Below are 22134 nucleotides of genomic sequence, written 5' to 3' on the forward strand. Positions count from 1 at the left end.
TATCTCATTTCTATATGCCGAGCCCACACACAAAGGTAATCACTGTAATTAGTTTTAATATTTGCCTCAAAAGATGTTCAAATTGTAAAATAACAGAAAAAGATTTTTTAGAGGTAATTTTTAGAGGTCTTCTCTGTTACTTCTCAGTAGCTGTGCTACTAAACTATTAAAACTATCCTTTTGAATTACTTAGGATAGGCTCTTGCACACAGTAAATTTTGAGTCAAAATAAATTTGAAAAATAATTAAAACTGAATACATAGAAATTGACATTTCTTGGGGCTGGGGATATGGCTTAGAGGCAAGAGTGCTTGCCTCCTATGCATGAAGTCCTGGGTTCAATTCCCCAGCACCACGTATACAGAAAACAGCCAGAAGTGGTGCTGTGGCTCAAGTGGCAGAGTGCTAGCCTTGAGCAAAAAGAAGCAGTGACAGTGCTCAGGCCCGGGACTGGCAAAAAATAATAATAATTAAGAAATTGAGGGGCTGGGGATATGGCCTAGTGGCGAGAGAGCTTGCCTCGTATACATGAGGCCCTGGGTTCGATTCCCCAGCACCACATATACAGAAAACGGCCAGAAGTGGCGCTGTGGCTCAAGTGGCAGAGTGCTAGCCTTGAGCAAAAAGGAAGCCAGGGACAGTGCTCAGGCCCTGAGTCCAAGGCCCAGGACTGGCAAAAAAAAAAAAAAAAGAAAAGAAAAGAAATTGACATTTCTGAAAATCAGAATAGTTCAAAGTAAAAACTGAATTCCTATGCTCTGATATTTCTTAATATACACTTGAATTAACTTCCTTCCTGCATATGTAAGCTAATCTATACAACCTCTTTCATTTTAAAGATTCACCGACTCTCAGTGAAGCTAATTCTGCAATCAATTTAAGTGGAGCTCAGGACCTGACCCGGAATAAGAATGTTGTGAAACCTCTGGCTTTATCCTTGCAGGTTGTAGGGAAGACTTTTGCTGCAGGTGATGTTTTTCTTAATTATTTTTCTTTGGTAAATCTATTGTCTACAAAAAGACTTGTGTAAATTTAATTGACAAATTGATCATAGAAACAGAAGCTGCTCCTGCCTGCTAGTTGGAAACAAAAGTGGAGCTGTCTCTAAAAATGTAATATTGTACAGAGATTTGTGTCCTCTGTTTTTCCAACCAGAAGAGCTAGTAATATTTAGCACACAGAGAAAACAATGTGGTTTGATTCTATTCAGCAAACATTGCTTGAGCTACTGCTATGACTAGAAACTGAAGTTATAAAAATAAATAAAGGATAATGCCTGACTCCAAATGTCCTTATAATCTAATGGGGAGACAGATATTTTCAGTGTACTGAAGCCCAACATTTTAGGGAGTAGTAATCAAGAATGAGTTCCTGGAAGAGCTTTGTCTTTACAAATGAGGAGACATGCACTATATTAAGGAGTGGAGGAAGTACATTTCAAATTCAGGGAACAATAGAAACAAAAGTTAAAAGGAAGTGAAGGAAAATTGGATATGGTGATGCACACCTATAGAGTCCCAACTCTGGAGGGTGAGGCAGGAGGATTCCAAGATGGAGACTAGCTTGGGATATATAATGAAACCCTATCTCAAAGAAAAAGAAAAAGGAGGAGGTATGGTGAGGAGAAAAAGGAAAGGGACAAAATAGCATGACATGTGCAAAAACGCCCAGCAGTCTTGTCTTGTGAGAACTATAAAATATGCAACTCAGAGAATGGTGGGAGGTGAGCAAGTGATTGGTAAGGGGAAGGCAGGCTGAGAAGCATAGGTTTGACTCTATAACTTATAGAGCAAAGGAGTGACATAATCTGGCTTGAACTTGAACTAGATCATTTTGGCAGTAATATATAAAAAGACAAGAGGTAGAAAGATTCGTTGGAGTGCATTTGAGTAGTCTGAGAAATGATGAGGTCCTTGGCCAGAGTGATAACAAGTTAGAGAGGAGGAAACAAAGTGAAGAAGTCCACTGGAAGTCAAATCAGCCAGATTTATTGATTAATGTGAGCATAAAGGAGACAGTGTCTCCACTGACATCCATCTCTTTGTGCTAAAATTGTCATTGGCTGAGACAGGAAATGTGGAAGGAGTTAATTTTCCAGGAGGAGGTTGGGTGGATATGTCAAGTCTGAGTTACCATGAGACATCCAATTGGAGCTGTTTAATAGTTATTTAATTTACCACATGGAGAAATCAGAACTCTTGGTATGAAGGTGAGACTACAACAAGTAGGTAATAGCATCAGGGTAAATAACATCCACCAAGAAGAAATAGATGAGGTGGCAAGTTGTAAACTATGGGTGAAATCCCAGAAAAGTCTGATGTTGGAGGAGAAGCAAAATGGTGGTAGGAGAAGTAGAAGAACATGGAGACAAGAGAGCCTGTCATTTGGGGAAATTTTCAAGTTAAGCATCATCATTTACCTTGGTTCTTACTTCATCCCTATAACTTTATTTCTTTTATTTTTATTATTATAAAGGTGATATACAGAGGGATTACAGTTACATAAATCAGATAATAAGTACATTTCTTTTTGAACAGTGTCACTCCTTCCCTCGCTCTCTCACAGTTTTTTTTTCCTCCCATCCCCACTTACAAGTTGTATAGTTCAGTTTCCATGTTGTGTCTAGGGAGTACCATGGCTGCATTTGTCCACTCTTTGTTCCTCTGTTTCTGTTCCCCTCCTTGCCAATACAGACAAATGAAGAAACAAAACAAACAACAACAAAAAACAAGGAAAAACTCTTGCTTCCATTTTCTGGAGTTAATTTTAACAAATATCATTTTATATTACCAGAGGCACATAGGCATTGAATCTTTTTTTTTTTTTTTTTTTTTTTTTTTTTTTTTTTTTGGCCAGTCCTGGGGCTTGGACTCAGGGCCTGAGCACTGTCCCTGGCTTCTTCTTGCTCAAGGCTAGCACTCTGCCACTTGAGCCACAGCGCCACTTCTGGCCATTTTCTGTATATGTGGTGCTGGGGAATCGAACCCAGGGCCTCATATATACGAGGCAAGCACTCTTGCCACTAGGTCATATCCCCAGCCCCGCATTGAATCTTTTTTCCCCCCTAAGAGTATCCTCTTTTGGTCTCACTGTCTCTACAGTCCTATATAATTAGATAAAGAATTTACATTCAATTTGTTTTGGCAAAATAATTTCATAAGTACTACTGTATACTTCCACAAAGAGACATGAGTCATATACTTTATCATATCCTATGGTATCTTAGATCTAGTTTCCACATATGAGAAAATGCATGCTGTTTGTCTGTCTGAGTTTGGCTTACCTCACTCAAGATGATTTGTTCTATGTCCATCCATTTCCCTGCAAATGACATAATACTATTCTTTCTAATGGCTGTGTAAAATTACATTGTATATAGGTACCACATTTTTTTTGATCCACTCATCTATTTGGGCTGTTGCCATAACTTGGATATTGTGAATAGTACATCAATGAACATCGTAACTTTTACCGGACTTACTTCTAGTTAAATTACACAAGAGAAGAAATTTAATTCAAGTTTTGGCAGCATTAAAAAGAATCATGAGGGCTGGGGATATAGCCTAGTGGCAAGAGTGCCTGCCTCGGATACACGAGGCCCTAGGTTCGATTCCCCAGCACCACATATACAGAAAACGGCCAGAAGCGGCGCTGTGGCTCACGTGGCAGAGTGCTAGCCTTGAGCGGGAAGAAGCCAGGGACAGTGCTCAGGCCCTGAGTCCAAGGCCCAGGACTGGCCAAAAAAAAAAAGAATCATGAACTGGAATCTGGCCTAGTGGTAGAGTGCTTGCCTCGCATACATGAAGCCCTGGGTTTGATTCCTCAGCATCACATATATAGAAAAAGCCAGATGTAGCACTATGGCTCATGTAGTAGAGTGCTAGCCTTGAGCAAAAAGAAGCCAGGGACAGTGCTCAGGCCCTGAGTTCAAGCCCCAGGACTGGCAAAAAAAAAAAAAATCATCAGCCATGCACAAATGTCTCACACCTATAATCCTAGCTACTCAGGAGGCTGTGTTGTAGAGATTCTTGGTTTGAAGCTAGCTGGGGCAGGAAAGTCCTCAAGACTCCATGTTCAATTAACCAACAAAAAGCTAGGGCTGGGAGTATGGCCTAATGGTAGAGTGCTTGCCTCCCATCATAAAGCCCTGGGGTCAATTCCTCAGTACCACATAAATAAAAAAAGCTGGAAGGGGTGCTGTAGCTAAAGTGATAGAGTACTAGCCTTGAGCAAATAGAGCCAGGGATGGCACATGAGCCCTGAGTCCAAGCCCCAGGACTAGCAAAAAAAAAGCTAGATTGGAGGCATGGCTCAAGTGGTAAAACACCAGCAGTGAGCTAGCTGATCAATAGCATGAGGAATAATGAATGGGTCAATAATCATCTTGGTTACTCAGATCACTTGATGAAAGGCCGATACCACTGTAATGCAATGTCTAGGCTGACAACTCTTGGTTATACAAGAATTTATCACTCTTAATATCACAAGAAGAGAGAAAATGGGCCATTATGTGCTTACTCACAGATGCATAGAGTAGTACTTATGAGAGTCTTTTGCCAAAACAAATTGAATGTAAATTCTATGTCTAACAATTCATTTCTTGAAAATACAGAGAACAAAAGAATATCCAATCAGCAAATCCAGAAAATGGAAAATTCTATGTTATAAAAAAAGAAAAAATTGCAAAAAGAAAATCTTCAGATTAAAAGACATGAAGGACATGTTAACTGACTTCAAATGTGTAGAACTTTTTTGAAGACCAATTTAATAAGTCAGCTTTAAAAATCCATTTCAGAAATAATAATTGAGAGAAAATAGGATTCTGATGAGGTATTTGATGGTAATAAGACATTAGTAATGATTGTTAAAATTTCAGTATAATAATATTAGTTTTTAACTAGAGTCCTTTTCCCCCCCAATGGATAAAATACTCCTTATGAGTGAAATTATCTGATAAATGAATTTGCTTCAAAATAATCCAGAGCACATATGTGTGTAGATGCAGGGGAAAGAGGAGCAGTGTAGGTATATGAAGCAGGTGGGCTATATCAGTACATTTTTGAAGCAGAATGGTGAGAGTGTAGAACTTTACCATGCTATTCACCCTTCATTCATATATATGTCCATGATACAAGCTAAAATAATAATGTCCGTGTTTCCAATGTTCTAGCCTCTGTCTTCAGAGTCTGCATTGGAAAGGATTCTGTAGATTTCCTGGGATCCTAGGAAACTTTTTAGGTGACATTTAATCTTTTTTTTTTTTTTTCCAGTCTTATCCTCCTGAGTAGCTAGGGTTACTGGTATGAGTCACCATTGCCCAGCTAATTCATTCTTTTAATAGGAATCTGGGTTTGGTTTGGCTTTTTGATTTTTTGTTTTTGTTTTTGTTTTTTTGGCAGTACTAGAAATTTAACTCAGGACCTAGTTTGCTAGGAAGATACTTTACCACTTGTGTCATGCCCCAGCTCTTTTCTGCTTTAATTATATTTCATATAGGATCTCTCATTCTTTTCCCTAGCCCAACTTCTGCTTATATCTCTGATGTAGCCTGTACCACAACAAGTGGATTATGACTGAGATAGGTAGGGTCTTGCTGACTTTTTTCCTAGACTGGCTTCAAACTGTGACCCTCTTAATCTCTACCTTCTGAGCAGCTAGGATTTCAGACATGAGACACCACACCCAGCCATGACATTTACTTTTAAAGAAGGCACCACTCTAATGATAATAGGTGTTTCTATGCAACTGGGCTGAGTTGTCTTGCTGAGGTTTTCTTGAGTTCTTGGGAAGTTTATTAGCTGGCTGTAATTCCACAGAAAGAGGTGTTCTGCCAGCCTCTGTTCTGAGTGGCTTCTCTCCTGTTCTACAGATGCTGCAAATGGAAGCAGTAGTCAAGGAGGAAAGGCTAGCATACCCAGCTCCACTCCAGCCCACCCAGGGAACTACCCCTTGTCACCAAGACCTAGCTATGCATCTGCAGACCAAGGTACAGCCCCCATCTTACAGTTTTCAAATAATTCACCTCACTATCATAGAAGCATTACAGAATCATGAACAATGAACGATCTGAAAACACATTCTAGAGTTTTCCCTTTACTTGTGGTATAGTGTTTTGAAATTTTACAATTGGTGTAAAGAGTAATAATTAAATATTTTAGTGAGCCTATGTGAAAAACCCAAAGTTGGAAGTAAATGTTGAAATGAGCATGTAATGAAACACCTTGGGGGAAAAAAAAGTTTTACTGACTAAAATAAAGGACTCAAAATCCCTCTTTCTTCTATGGCCCTGAGCAAATAGCCTTCCTTCCTCCATCCACAAAATGGGTATAGCAATAACACTTATCCTACAAGTGCAAGGAAATGTTGATAGAATCCAATGAAATAATATGGGTAAAATTCTAAATTGTAAAACATTTAGATGTTAGGTGGTTCTTAGTGTGATACCGGTTTGTAGTATGACTTTTTAAAGTTTATTTTTACCTCTGGAAGACTTAGCTCTTCTAGGTAAATACAGTCCATCCTATGTCACTTTGGTATTCTCTCTTCCTTCTGTAGTGCTGAGGACAAAGCTATCTTTTCTTTTTGTCTTCAGCTACCATGTTCATTTCTGGACCACCAAAGAAACGACATCGGGGATGGTACCCTGGGTCACCAGTCCCCCAACCTGGTTTAGTCGTACCTGTTCCTACAATTCGCCCTCTTTCAAGAACTGGTAAGATTTTTAAGTAAGATGGGCTTTAAAATTGTTTTATAATTTTCATAGGGCTGTTTTTCTTTACTCTATTACATTTATAACCTGTTTAGTTTTCTTTCCAACTTCCCAAGTTAAGAATAGTCTGCTATAGTTTTTCTAAAACTACCATTTAAAAGAATCAGAGAGGTCAAAGAAAAAAATCAAAATTAGAAACAATTCACAAGTATATGGTGATAAAAGCACAATAAATAGAAATATATCAATTGCAACTTATGTCATGTTTAGGATATTAATATGTGAGATGACAGGCATATAAAACTACAAATGAGACAAAACCTAGCGATTCATTACAACACAGAAAATGCGTAGTAAATTAATTTCTAAGGGGCTGGGAATATGGCCTAGTGGCAAGAGTGCTTGCCTCCTACACATGAAGCTCTCGGTTCGATTCCCCAGCACCACATATATGGAAAACAGCCAGAAGGGGCACTGTGGCTCAGGTGGCAGAGTGCTAACCTTGAGCTGGAAGAAGCCAGGGAGGGTGCTCAGGCCCTGAGTCCAAGGCCCAGGACTGGCCAAAAAAAAAAAAAAATTAATTAATTTCTAAAACAAATTGGCACTAAGAACAAAGAAAAAGTAGCAAAATAGAAAAGTAAACATATAATACACAATGTAACAATAGAATGTAACCACACAATGTAACAAAAAGCAATTCTTTCCAAAGGCCAAGTATATAATCAGTAAATCTTCAGTATACCTAAATAAGAAAAACATGTTTAGGGCTAAATTGCATATGCATCTTTTACTCCTTTTTTTCCTCTGAACTCTTTGAAGATAAAGTTTCTTAATGATTATATAATATAAGGATATTGATAGTACTTTTTCACATCTACCTTCCCTACTAGCTCATGGGCCATCACAACTGATCTTAGCCTTTAGCTTAGTTTTAGTCCATGGCATTAACAAGCCATTCATTATGTTGCTCATGATGCTACCAACACACCATCACAGATGGACTTGCTTTGTTAGTCATGGTGTTAGATTTGCACTTCTGTGATATCATTGTTAATTCTGTCCTGGATGGCTCATTCTGTGGTTAGAATCTGAAGAACAACTGGTTCTTGTTCATCCTATCCAAACTGTGGCCATTTGGTGTCCACAAACATTTGTCTGCCTTGTTATACTAAACAGCCAATTCTAAGACACAGACCAAATTTATATAATGCGCAAATAAATCCACATTTGGTAATCTGGGGATAACCATAAAGTATAAAGCAGAATTAAAAAGACTTCATGAAGAAAGAACAACTGGGAAGAACTGAAATATAAATGGTAGGTATCTGATGATATGATTATGGATTATATGGTATGGATTTCCTCATTTATTCTTCTTTTAATTTTATATAATAAACACTAATTACATTACTAAAAACCAATAAACCATTATTAGACTTTTATCATTTCTATATTAAAAGTATTGAAATGGCATTGCCTTCCATTATTTTTCATTTAGCTTCTATGTCTAATTCTTCTTTTCAAAACAACTGTTTTTTTCCAGATCTTCTTTTATCTGCCCCAGTTCCACAGACCCCATTAACTGGAATTTTACAACCTCGGCCCATTCCTGCAGGGGAAACTGTAATTGTTCCTGAAAACCTGCTAAGTAACTCAGGAGTTAGACCTGTAATTCTGATAGGTAAGGGGAAGGAATTCCAAGTTGCCTGTGTCTTCTGGAACCTAGGAATGTGCCTCCATTTCATCATTTGTGGGTTTATTCATGCTCTCATGGGTGTGTATTCATTTATCACTCAAATGGTTCTTTCAGCTTTTTTTGGTTAGTTCCTTCATACAGTATTAAACATGAATTAAACATGAGAAGTTGAAAATAAGGCAAAGTCTTCTCAACCTCCATCTGACCCCTCATTAACCATGGTGGTCAGTGACCAAGCATTGCAACACACTGGGCTAAGTGAACTGGCAGGGTTCACAGCCAAGACCTATGAGAACTCAGAAGAGAGGGCTCACCTTCACTCCATGGAAGTCATGTTTGAGCCATGTTCTGGAGGTTGCTAAGAGTAGACAGGAAGGGGAATGGAACATTCCAGTCAAAGGGAACCAAACAATGGAGGAAAGGAACAAACTAAGCCACTTAACAAACTTCACTCAAGAGACACAAACAGTCCCAAAGTCATAGGTGTGGACCATGGGAAAACACCTTTTCTAGAGTTAGTCTTTCCAGGCTGTTGTTAAGTAAAAGGCATAAATTTAGAAGTCACTAGATGCTAGCACTAATTTAATTGCCTTTCATTACCCCCATCCAAGTCTCAGTTTGAGGCAGGCCTAGGCCAAAAGGAGATTGTCTGCTTTCCCTCCAGAATAAAGCAGGTAGGGTGTGTTTACATGAGTTGTTATCTATGCTTGTGGTTGGCCTAAGTCTACTAAGTGGGAAGGTCTTGCTCCAAGCTCTGTCCTTTATCAGGATAGAACTCTGGAAGTTCTTAAGGAACTTTAGTATAAAGTAAGTAGGCCTCAGAAAGACACCAAGAACATGTCAATGCCTTTTAGAAAATCTCATAGAGTGCCAGTCTTTTCCACAATCAACATTTATTTTTCACATATTTAATTCTATCTTCTTTAATTCTAATTGGGATCTGTTTTCTGGCACTCAGGGAAAGAAAAAAGAAACATAATTCACTAATATAGCAAAAGAGGTAGAAAATCCCTATTAAGCACCTGTCACTGGTAGAATCCAAGAGTTGATCCAAGAGTTTAGCTTAGTTTTTCCCTCAGAAAATGAAAAACATTGTAGTTCATTTTTCTTTTTATGAAAAGAAACTTGGTCAGGAACTTTACCAGAAAATGTTTTATCATCACAGTTCTGCAAAGGATGAAGAAATGCTTTACATCTTATCAATCTTGTGTGGCAGAGATATAATATTAACAAGCCCCTGCTATGGGAAATGGACATACTGTAATTTGAGTATTTTGCTTTGTGTCCACTTCACTTAATATAGACATAGCATTTGGATCGTCCAAGTGAATTCCCTAAGGTAGATACCTTTGAGTGATTTGTTTGGTAGCTCTCTCAGAGGGCAGGGAAATTTGTTGAGCTTCTTTGCTCCTCATTAAGCAAGTGTGCATGGTTGGACCTCAGAAAGAAATGTTGAACTATGTTGACCTGCTTCTATTGGGGCAGGCTATGGCACTTTACCCTATTTCTATGGAAATGTTGGTGACATTGTTGTGAGTCCTCTGCTGGTGAATTGCTACAAGATTCCACAGTTGGAAAACAAAGATTTGGAACAATTGGGGTTGACTAGTAGTCAACTCCTGAGCGTGGAAAACATGATCCTTCTGACCATCCAATATCTTGTGCGCCTGGGTAAGTATTTTCCTTAGTCATTGGCTGGTGATTATTATTGTTGTTGTTATTTATACTTTTCTTTCTTTTTAAAAAATTTACTCACCTTCCTACCTTGTATTTCCTATTTGCATTCTACCAACCTTTTCCTCCAGCCCACTTTATGATTTTTCCTTTTCCTCTTCTCCATTGCTTTGCTCTTTCCCTTTTCTTTTTGCTTCTTTGGTTCCTTAAAGAGGTGAATTGCTCCACCTAGTGTCCAGTCTTATGATGCTCCTAAAAGTACCTGTTGGGGCAAACCTTAGATGTGGCTGTGCTGTGGGACTCCCTGGGGAGTCTAGCCAGGAGCCTTTCCTAACAGCACAGCAACTCTCTGGAATGCAGATACAATCATTGCCTTAGACAATTGTTTTCCAGTTTTCCACGTAGCCTTTTAACCTTGCACATCCACTTCCACTAGCCCTTTTTTATTTTTCCTTTGATGTAGTCCCTGGAGGGGAAGTAAGCTTTAGGGTAGGTCATGAACCCTTCACTTCCTCTAAACCCCACAGTGGGTATATGCAGGTGTCCTCACAATACTGTAGAGATTCAGCAGCATTTACATTGAAATGTCTTTTATCTTGCAAACTGCAGTAGGCCATTGATTATGCAGCCCAATTACACATTACTCTAGAATTTCAAGCTACTGATATGCTTGGATGAAGGTTTGAGGTGTAAAATTGCATATAAATATTTTTATGCATAGTCATAAGTTTGTTTTAGGAAATATTTTGTTGTTTAAGAAATGTTTTCTTAAAAATATTGGAAAAGGCAGCATTTTTTTTTAAGTTTTAGCAAGCTAGAGTCAGTCTTTGGAACATCCCATAGCAACCCTGCCTAGAACTCTTAAGAGGCTGCCTTGACATGGGCTCCACTTTGATAAAAGTTTTTGAAACCTGCAAGGCTTCAGATTTTCCAAGGGACCCACTTTCATGACAAACCTAAGACTTGTAAATCAGGCTACTGGTAGGTAATAAAGTTAAAAGCTCACCTGTCTATAGATGATTTGATGTCATAGTTTTAGGTAAGCACTGTTCTACTTGAGACCATGCCCTCTGTCCAAATGTCACAGTTTTAATTGTTACATACTGACTTTGAATTGAAGACCTTAAAGTTGCTTCTAGATGTTTCCAGAAATGTTCTAAAGCCAATCACTGTATCATTTTGTTCAACCTTCATAACAATTTATAGAAAGAAAGTCCGGGTTAATTAAATAAACATTCCATATGATCAAAATGAATACCTTTTTTAAATTATTAAAACCTTTGCTCTTAGAAAATTTCAGTTAAATTACATGAGACTCTTTTCTATCATGCAGGATCAATTTTCTTGAGAATTTTACTTTCAATTAGTTCTCTCAAAATGCAACAGGAAAGCTCTTCTCTTTTAATCTAAACACAGTGCATTGGAATTTCTCTGCTCTTCAACCAACTGTTCTGTAGTCCTTCAAATTTTTTTTTGTTTTTCCCCACAGATTTTGAGAAGGCAGCAAGAATATTTCACATGATCTATAGATGATTGACATTCAAAAAATAATTACAAATTTCTAAAAAGATAATTTTAATGGTTCAGTAACCCAGTTACTGAGAGGTAACAGAGAAACAAAGTAAGGTTCTTCAGGAAGAACAGGCTTCCTTGATAGTCACTTCTAAAAAGAATCTTTTTCTGTTATTTTACAGTCTGATCATCTTGTGAGGTAGATAATGAAATCAGCAAATCCAGAAACTGTTGGAGGATTGTGAGTCTGTTCAAAGCCTGTTTTTTTCACATCAAGGTGGCTCTATCTGATAAGCCATCAGAACTGATATCTGGGTTACAATGAATTCCTAAAGATGGATGAGTTCTTAAAGGGAACAATTTGCTCTTATCAAGCTTGGAAAATGTGGAGGAAAGGCTCCTATAATTTACTGTAAAGGCTAAAAAATGAAGTAGCGATGGTTGATGACTAGAAGAAACACATTTTGTTCTAAGAAGTCTCTTCCCTTGTTTGAGCTTCAATACACTTTCCCTATTTTTTATCTCTAACTTTAGATTCAATCAAAACTCTCCAGAAGAAAGGTGTAAGATAACAGAGCATGCTGGGAAAGTGTTGAATAATTTTAATTTCAAAATTTCTTTCTATTTGGATTTAATTAATAGGACGGACATGTTGCTCGATCCTAGTTTGGAGTGGTTCTTAAGGACACCACTATGAACTGCCTAGGCCTCTGAGATTTAAAAGATTGTCAATAAGATGTAGGAAATTGGAGACAAGGCCACTTGCTTTTTGGCTGCCATAAGTTCTGGTGGAACAAAGCTTTAAATAGATGACCATCTTTCAATCATTTAGTACAGTCAGTACAAATATAGCCACTCAGAACTTAGTAATACATAGTTATGGGGTTGGCGGGGAGTAACTCAGTGGAAAGCACTTGCCTGCCAAGTGCAAAGTTTTAAGTTTCATCATCAGCTTTACATAATCCATATAATAATAGTAATAATAATAACACAGTTACTACTAAGCATGATTTTAGGTAGATAAAGCTGAATAAAGATCAGAAACCTTATTATTCCCTAGTGCTTTTGAAACAAAACAAAACAAAGATACCCATCATCAACTTTCCTCTAGCGAGTAGGGCATCAGAAATAAGCACTAGCACCTAGCACCACCATCTTGAACCCAGATTCTTATTGATGTTAGGCAAGCTAGCTCTACCATTGAGTTTCACCCACAGCACTAACAGCAAATTTAATTTAAGCATTTGAATTTTCTTGCTGTTTCTATGACTAGAAAGCAAACAATTATCTATGAGGATTCCACCCTTCTACCTCTCCCCCAATCAGTCCTAGAAAACTTGTAATTATTTAAATTATTTTAATGTATGGTAGTTTATTTAATGTCTCTTGGCTTTAATAGGATGGTTAAACCTCTCATTTCCTTACTTTCCCAGAAAAGATAGGAAAGGACCATCTTGAAGGGCTGGGGGGACACTTAAATCCCCATGAGAGGAAGGAATAGTTTGTGACTCCCTACAGGTGACTTCTTCCAGACAGAAGTCCAGTTCTTATCTCTGTGTTCTGAAGTCAGTGATCACACATATTAATGAGTCTTTGCCTGTTGGCCAGAGCCTTCAAGTCTCAGATTCACACAGCCAAAGGAATGACAGAGTACAGTGAGTGAAAATATTCTTCCTGGTTTTAATTGGAGCTAAATGTAGAAAGTAGGTTGGCTTCTTGTTTTATGAGTCTTTAGCAATGTCCAGTATGCCAAAGTGAACAAGTCAAGAAATATACTACCCAAAATAAACCATCTCCTGGGACTTAGAATGGAACTGATTCAGTGTTTTCATAGAAGTAGAATATGGAAGAATAGAAACCTGACTTTTTTAACTGAGACAAAGAGAAGAAAGAAGAAAAGTTCACAAAAAGGGCTCTTAAGAATTCTGTACTAAATACAGTTGAGAGAAAAAGTGCCTTCTTGCCAATTGGAGGGTGGTAGATTTAGAAAAACTGATGGATGTTGTGTGTCTCTGTCTTCTACCTATGATTTTTTTTTAACTTTAGATATATTTCTCTTTTATATAGGTCCTGATCAGATACCTCTCAGGGAGGAATTCGAGCAAATTATGCTGAAAGCTATGCAGGAATTTACTCTGAGAGAGCGGGCCCTGCAGATGGGAGCTTCGTGTACCTCAGTGTCTCCAGGACAACTCCCCTGGCTTGCTAGATTAATTGCCAGCGTGTCACAAGACTTGGTTCATGTAATTGTGACTCAAAACTCTTTAGCAGAGGGCATTTCAGAGACATTGCGGATTCTCAGTGAAATAAGACACTATCAAAGGTTGCCAGATTATGTGGTGGCAATTTGTGCATCAAAAATCAGAGGAAATGAGTTTTGTGTGGTGGTGTTAGGTAAGTCATGGTTGTTGTTGTTGTTGTTGTTGTTATTGTTGTTAATCCATTCATTCAGTCACCTGTCCATTTGAAAAAAAAATAGCTATTGAGTGTTTTAAGACATCCATGTAACCAACCTCTAGTTAATTGTTCCAATTTCTGTTTTCCTCCAATTTTACTTTTTTTTTCTTTCTTCCTCAGATCAGCTGGTGTGGCACTCTGGTGGCCAGTGTCCCTGTCAGCTGGTTGTGGGCATTCTTTCAAACCTTACCCTGTAATAGATACCCTTGTCTCATACAACTTCTGTCCTTAAAAGGTTTTGGAAATGTTACCACTCCAGCATGTGATAGAGCCAGTGACACAGGTGGCCTATGCCAGTTAGTTACAATTGCCAGACACTTAGCGCATGCATTCCTATGAGGTTCACCAGAGTTGATTTTATAACACTGACTCTAAAGAAAATGTTCAAGAAGGCACATTACAAAATGTGAATTTCTTTTCCTTTGTGAAAACTTTCTACTAGGTACCATTCTGTGTAGCCATTCAGACTCAGTTTTGCTTTTCTCTTGTCTGTACTGAATGGTTCTCACCTCTTCTTACCAGAGACAAAGTGCTCCTCCACACACATTAGTAAAACCTGCCTGTCCTTCTTTCCATGTTATGTAAGTTTTCAGAAAATTTTGTCAGAATTGGTACATTTTAGTTTATTTTCTAAAAGCAATTTAACAACATAAATTTATATTTTAAAGATATTTCTTGTAATAACCATGCAAAACAATTTCTTAAGGTTTTCCATATGTTTTTACGATTACAAACATAAGGTACATAGTTTTCTTCCTTGATCAACTATCTTTATATTATGAACATTTACTATTGCTGTCTATAATGTTCAAATTTCCATTTCAAATGCTGCCTACTTGTCCACATCCTTTGATATACACGTCCTTTGGTCTACCATGATTTTTTTTTTTTTTTTTTTTGGTTTGTTGGGTTTTTTTTTTTGGCCAGTCCTGGGCCTTGGACTCAGGGCCTGAGCACCATCCCTGGCTTCTTCCCGCTCAAGGCTAGCACTCCGCCACCTGAGCCACAGCACCCCTTCTGGCCGTTTTCCACATATGTGGTTCTGGGGAATAGAACCGAGAGCTTCATGTGTAGGAGGCAAGCACTCTTGCCACTAGCCATAGTCCCAGCCCTACCATGATTTTTTAACCAGCAGTTTACAGTTTATAACTGTGGCTGTTAGAATTAATGTTCCCTGAGCATTTTTCCCTGATGATTCATCTCTTATCCCTTCTGTCCTTCAGGTCAACATCAGTCCCGTGCTCTGGCAGAGAGCATGCTCACCACAAGTGAGTTTTTGAAGGAAATTAGTTATGAGCTCATCACAGGAAAGGTCAGCTTCCTGGCATCACATTTCAAAACCACATCATTAGGTGAGTGGTTTTAAGATTTGGCAACATTGCTAGCCCCTAGCTTTGTGATTGTATGAATTTAAATGCTAGCATCTCAAGATAAGTATGGAACTTAAGCTTGCCAATTGATCTTTTGAAATGGTTTATCCTTAGTATTTTGTGACTAACACCACAGGGAGCAGCAGAGTCCAGAGGAAAGCACATGGATATTAGGATCAAAGGCTCAGTTTAGCCATGACTTTGAATGACCTTGAGCATTTCTCCCTCGCTCCCTCTCTCCTCTCTGCTCCCCCCCCCCTTTCTGATATGTCACATGGAGGTAGAATAATATTCTGCCTGCTTTTAATTGTGATTCATTGTGAGATACCAGTGTGGGCTAGATGGAAGCATGTACCCATAGGGTAGATTACCAGCAACTTTACTCTTGCCATAGAAAAATCCCTGTAGAGATGGCTAAGTATAAACTTGGACACAGATCTCACCCACAGATCTTGATGAGGCCACAGCCTAACTGCCTAATTTGGAGACTGATAGAAAGATACAAGTGTATCAGTTCTTGTAACGTTCTTATCTTCACTTTATTTGGACATAGGTGACGACCTAGAAAAACTACTAGAAAAAATGCAACAGAGAAGAGGAGATAGTGTGGTCATCCCTTTCAATGGAGATCTTAATGAATGTGTGTCACCCCAGGAGGCTGCTGCTATGATCCCCACCCAAAACCTGGGTAATGTTGCTCAGACTGAGAGATAGAAATCAGATATTGGGACAGAGACTATTAAAGCTCGGGGTTTTGAGTCATCTTCACGTCACAAACCATGCTAGGTTTTTGTTCTTGTCTACATGAAAAATCTGGTTCAAATTAAAATTTAGTTATCTTGGAGAGGCTGACACTGTTTAAGAAGAAATGTACTTAGTACCTGACTTATGTAACTGTAACCCCTCTGTTACATCACCTTCACAATAAAATTTAAATAAATAAAAAGCTCTAAAACTAAATAAATAAAATAAAATTTAGCCTGGATTACTCTTAGTAAAAAATTAATTAATTAAAAATAAATAAAATTTAAAACCTTTTATAATTAAAACTGATGTCAAACATTATCTTTTTATTGGTTTGTTTTGCTTTTGAGATAGTTTCTTGCAATGTAGCCCACAAACTGGCTTGAAGCTTAAAATCTCAGTCTCCTGAGTACTGGGATTACAAGCATGTACCACACCTGGTTAAATACTTTATCTTGAACTAACCGTCATTTTTTTCTGTGGGAGATCCCAAGATCCTCATTATTTTTCTCTTTAGCTATATCTACCAGGTTGGCAAGGACTTCAAAGAACTCCAGGAATGAATCTAGACTACTGGCCACGTAGAGCTCCTGGCTACTACTATTTCATGTGCTTTCTAGCATAATCTCTGGAGGGTGAAGCTTCCCTGGCCATACCAACATGTAATCTGCCCTACAACAAATCCCAGGGGCCAGGACTGAAGGCTAGGGATGAGGAGTCAAATCATTAACCTTCTGGTTAAATTACTTCCCAAATTCACTGATTGACAAGGTCAACATAGGAGATGACAGGAAAAAGCACTAGAGAAACAAATCCACACAAGCTGCCACTGACAGCCATTTGCCTCTCCTTGGTAGGAATGCATCATTTATATACCATTGTGTCAGGCAGCAAAGTAGCATGGCATCATCTCTGAGTGAAAAAACAAATGTAAATAGAGGGCACAAAATGTTTTGACTTCTGAGCTGTATTTGGTAATAAAGCCATCATCCAGATTAACTAAAATGTATTCATATTATCTGTTTTTAAGATCTTAACAAATATAGAACTTAAAATTGTAAAGTATTTACCAATCCCCAAAGACATAGGTTCTCTGTTTGAGAAATGTTAAAGAAATTTTCTGTTTCACCAAACTTCAAATTTTACTAAGGTCCGCAGATAAATGAATATGTATAGTCCCTACTCTGCCAATCTGTGAAATGAAGGAAATAGTATCCTAACTGTATTAGAAGACTGGCTTATTTTGCTTGGTAGTCTTTGTGGATAATAAAAAAAATCTCCTTAGCATACTATTTTTTTTTCCTTTGTGGGGATCAAACCCACATCATCAGTACTACAGAAGTGTGTTGCCTGACCTACATTCCTGGCCCTTTTACTAAAATTTGCAGCTTTGGGCTTTGCTGGTAGGTTTCTTTTACCAGAGCAAAAATACTACATCAGTTTCTCCTCATGGTCAACCACAGTGTTATGACAATTGTCTGCCTCAGCCATATCATAGTTTGATTTTTAGACCACATTGACACAGGTTAATTAGGGCCTTATGATTTTGTCTTGGTCAAACTGCCAACATGTGTTCCTGGTATCAACAACAACAAAAGCCCTTTAAAAGAACTTCTTTTAGAATGTTTTGCTGACAAAGTTTGGTTCTTTCATTGTGTGATAGAGAAATGCTCATACATATGCCAGAGATTGATTGCTTGATTACAATTTGCAATAAAAAGTTACTGGTATGTATAGAGTATCTGGATAGTGTTTTGTAATCTGCCACCTATTGGGAAGCCAGCTGGATATGTTACATAGCTGGTCTCCTCAGATAGTCCTGGCATCAGTGCTGGCATTGACCATGGCACTTAGGCCTGCCAGATCACAAATGCTGGCAAAGTGGAGTAGGAAGACAAAGAAAGGTCATGTCTCTGTGACCTTTGTTGTCCACTCAGGCCAGGTGGCAACTGACTTGCTGAAGAAATGTTTACTGTAGTGCCATCCAGAAAAGCCCAAAGGAGCTCAGCACTGTAGTTTCAGCATTGCCTCCTTCCCTGAGCCATGTCTGAGGTGAGAACAGGCCCCACTAATGCCCCATTGTGTGTGAGATTCCACACAAAAATAAAACAGAAACTCACTTTTCTATACATGGTCCCTTGCTCTAACTGTGTTCATGCAGGAATACCTTTGTGAAACTGCCACATCAACTTCTAAGCACATCTTTTTAGCAAAACTTTTGGGGAAAATAGGCAAACCTACCAAAACTCAATGTCAAATGAGAATAGTATATAAATTTTCTTCATGATAAAGCATTATTTTACCTGTGTAATGTCCCTATGTAGAATCATAACAGCCATCATGGAAATAAGAAATTAATCTTGTTCTTTTTCTTTCATTTTAGATTTTGATAATGAAACCTTCCAAATTTATCAACCACAGCTTACAGTTGCCAGAAAACTCTTATCCCAGGTATGTGCTATTGCCGACAGTGGCAGCCAGACCCTGGACCTTGGCCACTTTAGCAAAGTGGACTTCATCATCATCGTCCCAAGATCGGAGGTTCTAGTCCAGCAAACTCTCCAACGGGTCCGACAATCAGGTAGGAGTGAATTTGTCAAGTTCTCCATTGAGATCCCCTTTGCCTCTTCCTTTTGCTTAACCCAGCTATTTAGAGAGCCCTTAAGATATTCATCAGTAATCAAAGTCATAAAAACACTTTAAATTTCGCTTCAAAATTATCTGTGAACTCTCTTTTAAAGTACTCTGACCTTTTTCTCTCCAAGATTAAGGGTAAGCCAGCTACTGTTAAGTCTGTGATGTTGTATTTGGGACTGGAATGCGGTCATTTACTTAGGAAGAGAAATTTTCTCAAGACAAGCAGAATTTACAGGAATGATAGAATTTGTGCCACTTGAACTCCTCCTATGCCCAGAAAGGTCATGTTCTCAAAGGTAGATTCTTGGACATTTAGCACATTGTCAGCACATTTTCATTTTTTTCCATTTTTCTTTTTTGTTTTTAAGATTATCTTTTAAGTAGCTGTGCAAAGGTCAGCACATTTTCAACCTAAAAAACAGAACACCATTCTCCTTGTCAATAACGAGAAGCCTCAGTACAAAGTAGCTACTTGGGAGGTAAGATAAGAAAGATCAAAGTATTAGATCAGCCCAGACAAAATATTAGTAAGATTCCCATCTCAATTAATAAGCTGTGTGTACGGGTGCACACCTGTGATCCCAGCCACATGAATAGCATAAATAGGATTGTGGTCTGAGACTTGTCCTAGTCAAAAAGAAGACCCTACTTGAAAAATGACTAAAGCAAAAAAGGGCACAGATCATGTGTAGAGCACCTGCCTACTAAGCACAAAGCCACCAGTTCAAAGAAACAGTAGGAAAGAAAAAAAAAGATTATTCCTAATAACTTTGAGAAACTGAGGGAAAATATTGTCCCCAGAAATTGCAAGAAGATGAGAGAGCAAAAATTTGAGAAGTCTGTGATAAATAATTACCCGTTTCAACAATAAAATTTGCTTAGAACTACAAAAAGTAAAGAATTTAGAAAATTGGGACAGTGTTATCTGTGTAAAACTAGGCTTGAAAAGAAATTATAAATATTATTTTCCTTCTGAGGACTTTATCTTTGAGAAACACACACACACACACACACACACACACACACACACACACACACACACACAATAGAGAGACCAAAACAAAAAGAGAGAGAAGGCAGAGACATGGGGGGGTGGGGAGGGAGTTAGTTTGAGGATGACTCTTTGTTTTACATCTAAAGTTTATTTTCAATATATTTTAAATAGGTGGCAGGAAAATGAATGAGTTCAAAACTTCAGGGCTTTGCTAGGCACAAATGACTCACACAAATGACTTGTAATTTTAGCTATTCAGGAGGCTGTGATCCAAGGATTGCAGTTCAAAGCCACCCTGGGCAGGAAAATCTGAGAGACTCTTGTCTCCAACAAACTACTAAAAATAAAGAAAAAAAAAGCTGGACATGGAGCTGTGGCTCAAGTGGTAGAGTCCTAGCCTTGAGCTAGAGAAATGCCCACGCCATGAGTTCAAGCTCCAGAACCAGCACCAGAAAAAAAAAAAAAAAGAAAAAAAAAGCACAGGATTGAATAAGAAATATTCCCTTGTTGATTTCAGTGGCTAAATGAGCCTTTCTCTGTGACTCAACTAACACATGAGACATCTTGTCACAGCCTCTGGAACCCTAGTTCTTCTTAGCCCCCCTATTTCTCAATGTTAAGTTACAAAATGACCTATTAGAAAAACTGTCTTGCTGGACAAGAGAAGGCCTTCCCTTACAGCTCTGTCAGAAACCAGAATGAATGCTGGACTCTATCAGCTGCAGGCCATTCTGCAATGGATGGGCTTCCCCCACAAGTGGTAACCATACATTTTGTATTCCTCGTGAATTTTCTGCTTCCATTCAGGAAGGGAGCACCTCTTTTAGTCATTTTAGTTGCACCAGTTGGCATTTGTGGTCTCTGTAATCTGCTATCTTAAGCGATAAACACATCATAGCAGCTATTTGAAGCTGTGAACTCATCTGCAGGGCCTTCTCCTGAAATAACCTCTCAGTAACCTGCACTTTCACTTTTCCTCATAAATACATGGATAAAATAGCTAGATAAAACCTTGCATTGTTGACTGACACAGACTTGTATAAAGCTTTCCTTTTTCCTTAACACCTTTAGATTTTTCTTAGGTGTTTTAAGATCGTCACACCTTAGAAAAGTACCAGAATCTGACCAGTTAACCTAAATTCAGAACTGAAATTTATAAGTCAATATTATGAACAGATTTGAAAAATTCAAGGCAGAACTTGTCTGCCTGAGCTGGATTTGAGCTGCAAACCTCAGATCTCAGCCTCCTGAGTATCTAGATTCACAGGTGTGAACCACCCATGCCTGGCTCAAAACATATCTTTTAATTTATTCAAGTCTAAAGCCAGGTGCAGGTGGCTCACATCTGTAATCTTAGCTACTTAGAAGGCTGAGATCTGAGGATTGAGGTTCAAAGCTAGCCCGGGCAGGAAAATCCATGAGACTCTTATCTCCAATTAACCATCAAAAAGCTGCAAGTAGGGCTGGGAATATGGCCTAGTGGCAAGAGTGCTTGCCTCGTATACATGAGGCCCTGGGTTCGATTCCTCAGCACCACATATACAGAAAATGGCCAGAAGTGGCGCTGTGGCTCAAGTGGCAGAGTGCTAGCCTTGAGCAAAAAGAAGCCAGGGACATTGCTCAGGCCCTGAGTTCACGGCCTAAGACTGGCCAAAAACAAAACAAAACAAAACAAAAAGCTGCAAGTAGAGTTGTGGCTCAGGTGGCAGAGCACCATCCTTAAGCAAAAAAAACTGGTAAACAGCACCCGGGCCTTAAGTTCCTCTCTCATTATCAGTGTATATGCATGCATGCACGTATGTGTGCGTGCGCGCGCACACACACACACACAAACACACACACACACAAATTATCCAGGTCTATGTTTGGCATACCTGCTAGAATATTTACTGCAAAAACAATCACTTTTATGTATTTACTTTTATTTTCCATTTTAGTATAGAAGAAAGCACTATTGTGGTGGTGATTATAATTTTGAAAAGTAAAAGAAAATGAGAAAAAACATTCATGGGCTTAGGAGCTGCTTAGTGATAAAGTATGTACTGCACGTGCTTGAGGTCCTGGGTTCAGTTCCTAGCACCAAAACACAATTAGCATTTGCAACCCCACCATACAAGGATAACCAATATAACAGTTTTGTTGTTAACAGATGACTTTTTTTTTTTCTTGGTCAGTCATGGGACTTGGACTCTGGGCCTATGCATCACAGCTGCCAGCCTGCCAGAAAAGCGTCAGTCAGGGGAAACCAGACAGAGCATGCAGAAAAGGCACATCATTGGCAACCCACTGTATCTGAAAGTAAAAACGATTAAAATAGAAACTACTTGGTTGTTGCAGACAC

At 38.5% G+C, this 22134-nt stretch overlaps 1 protein-coding gene across 7 annotated transcripts in view; it reads left to right on the forward strand.

The window, feature by feature from the left end:
- Window positions 1-22134, forward strand: part of Greb1l (GREB1 like retinoic acid receptor coactivator) — a 245621-nt gene that overhangs the window by 179663 nt on the left and 43824 nt on the right. For all 7 annotated transcript variants that reach the window (XM_048363113.1, XM_048363116.1, XM_048363115.1 and 4 more), the window contains 9 exons: window positions 840-968; window positions 5870-5986; window positions 6593-6712; window positions 8253-8390; window positions 9891-10076; window positions 13659-13985; window positions 15272-15400; window positions 15972-16106; window positions 18546-18743. In XM_048363113.1, the coding sequence (XP_048219070.1) occupies window positions 840-968; window positions 5870-5986; window positions 6593-6712; window positions 8253-8390; window positions 9891-10076; window positions 13659-13985; window positions 15272-15400; window positions 15972-16106; window positions 18546-18743 (1479 nt within the window). The remainder of the gene's footprint in view (window positions 1-839; window positions 969-5869; window positions 5987-6592; window positions 6713-8252; window positions 8391-9890; window positions 10077-13658; window positions 13986-15271; window positions 15401-15971; window positions 16107-18545; window positions 18744-22134) is intronic.

This window comes from Perognathus longimembris, chromosome 15 (genome assembly GCF_023159225.1).
Source record: "Perognathus longimembris pacificus isolate PPM17 chromosome 15, ASM2315922v1, whole genome shotgun sequence".
NCBI lineage: Eukaryota > Metazoa > Chordata > Mammalia > Rodentia > Heteromyidae > Perognathus > Perognathus longimembris.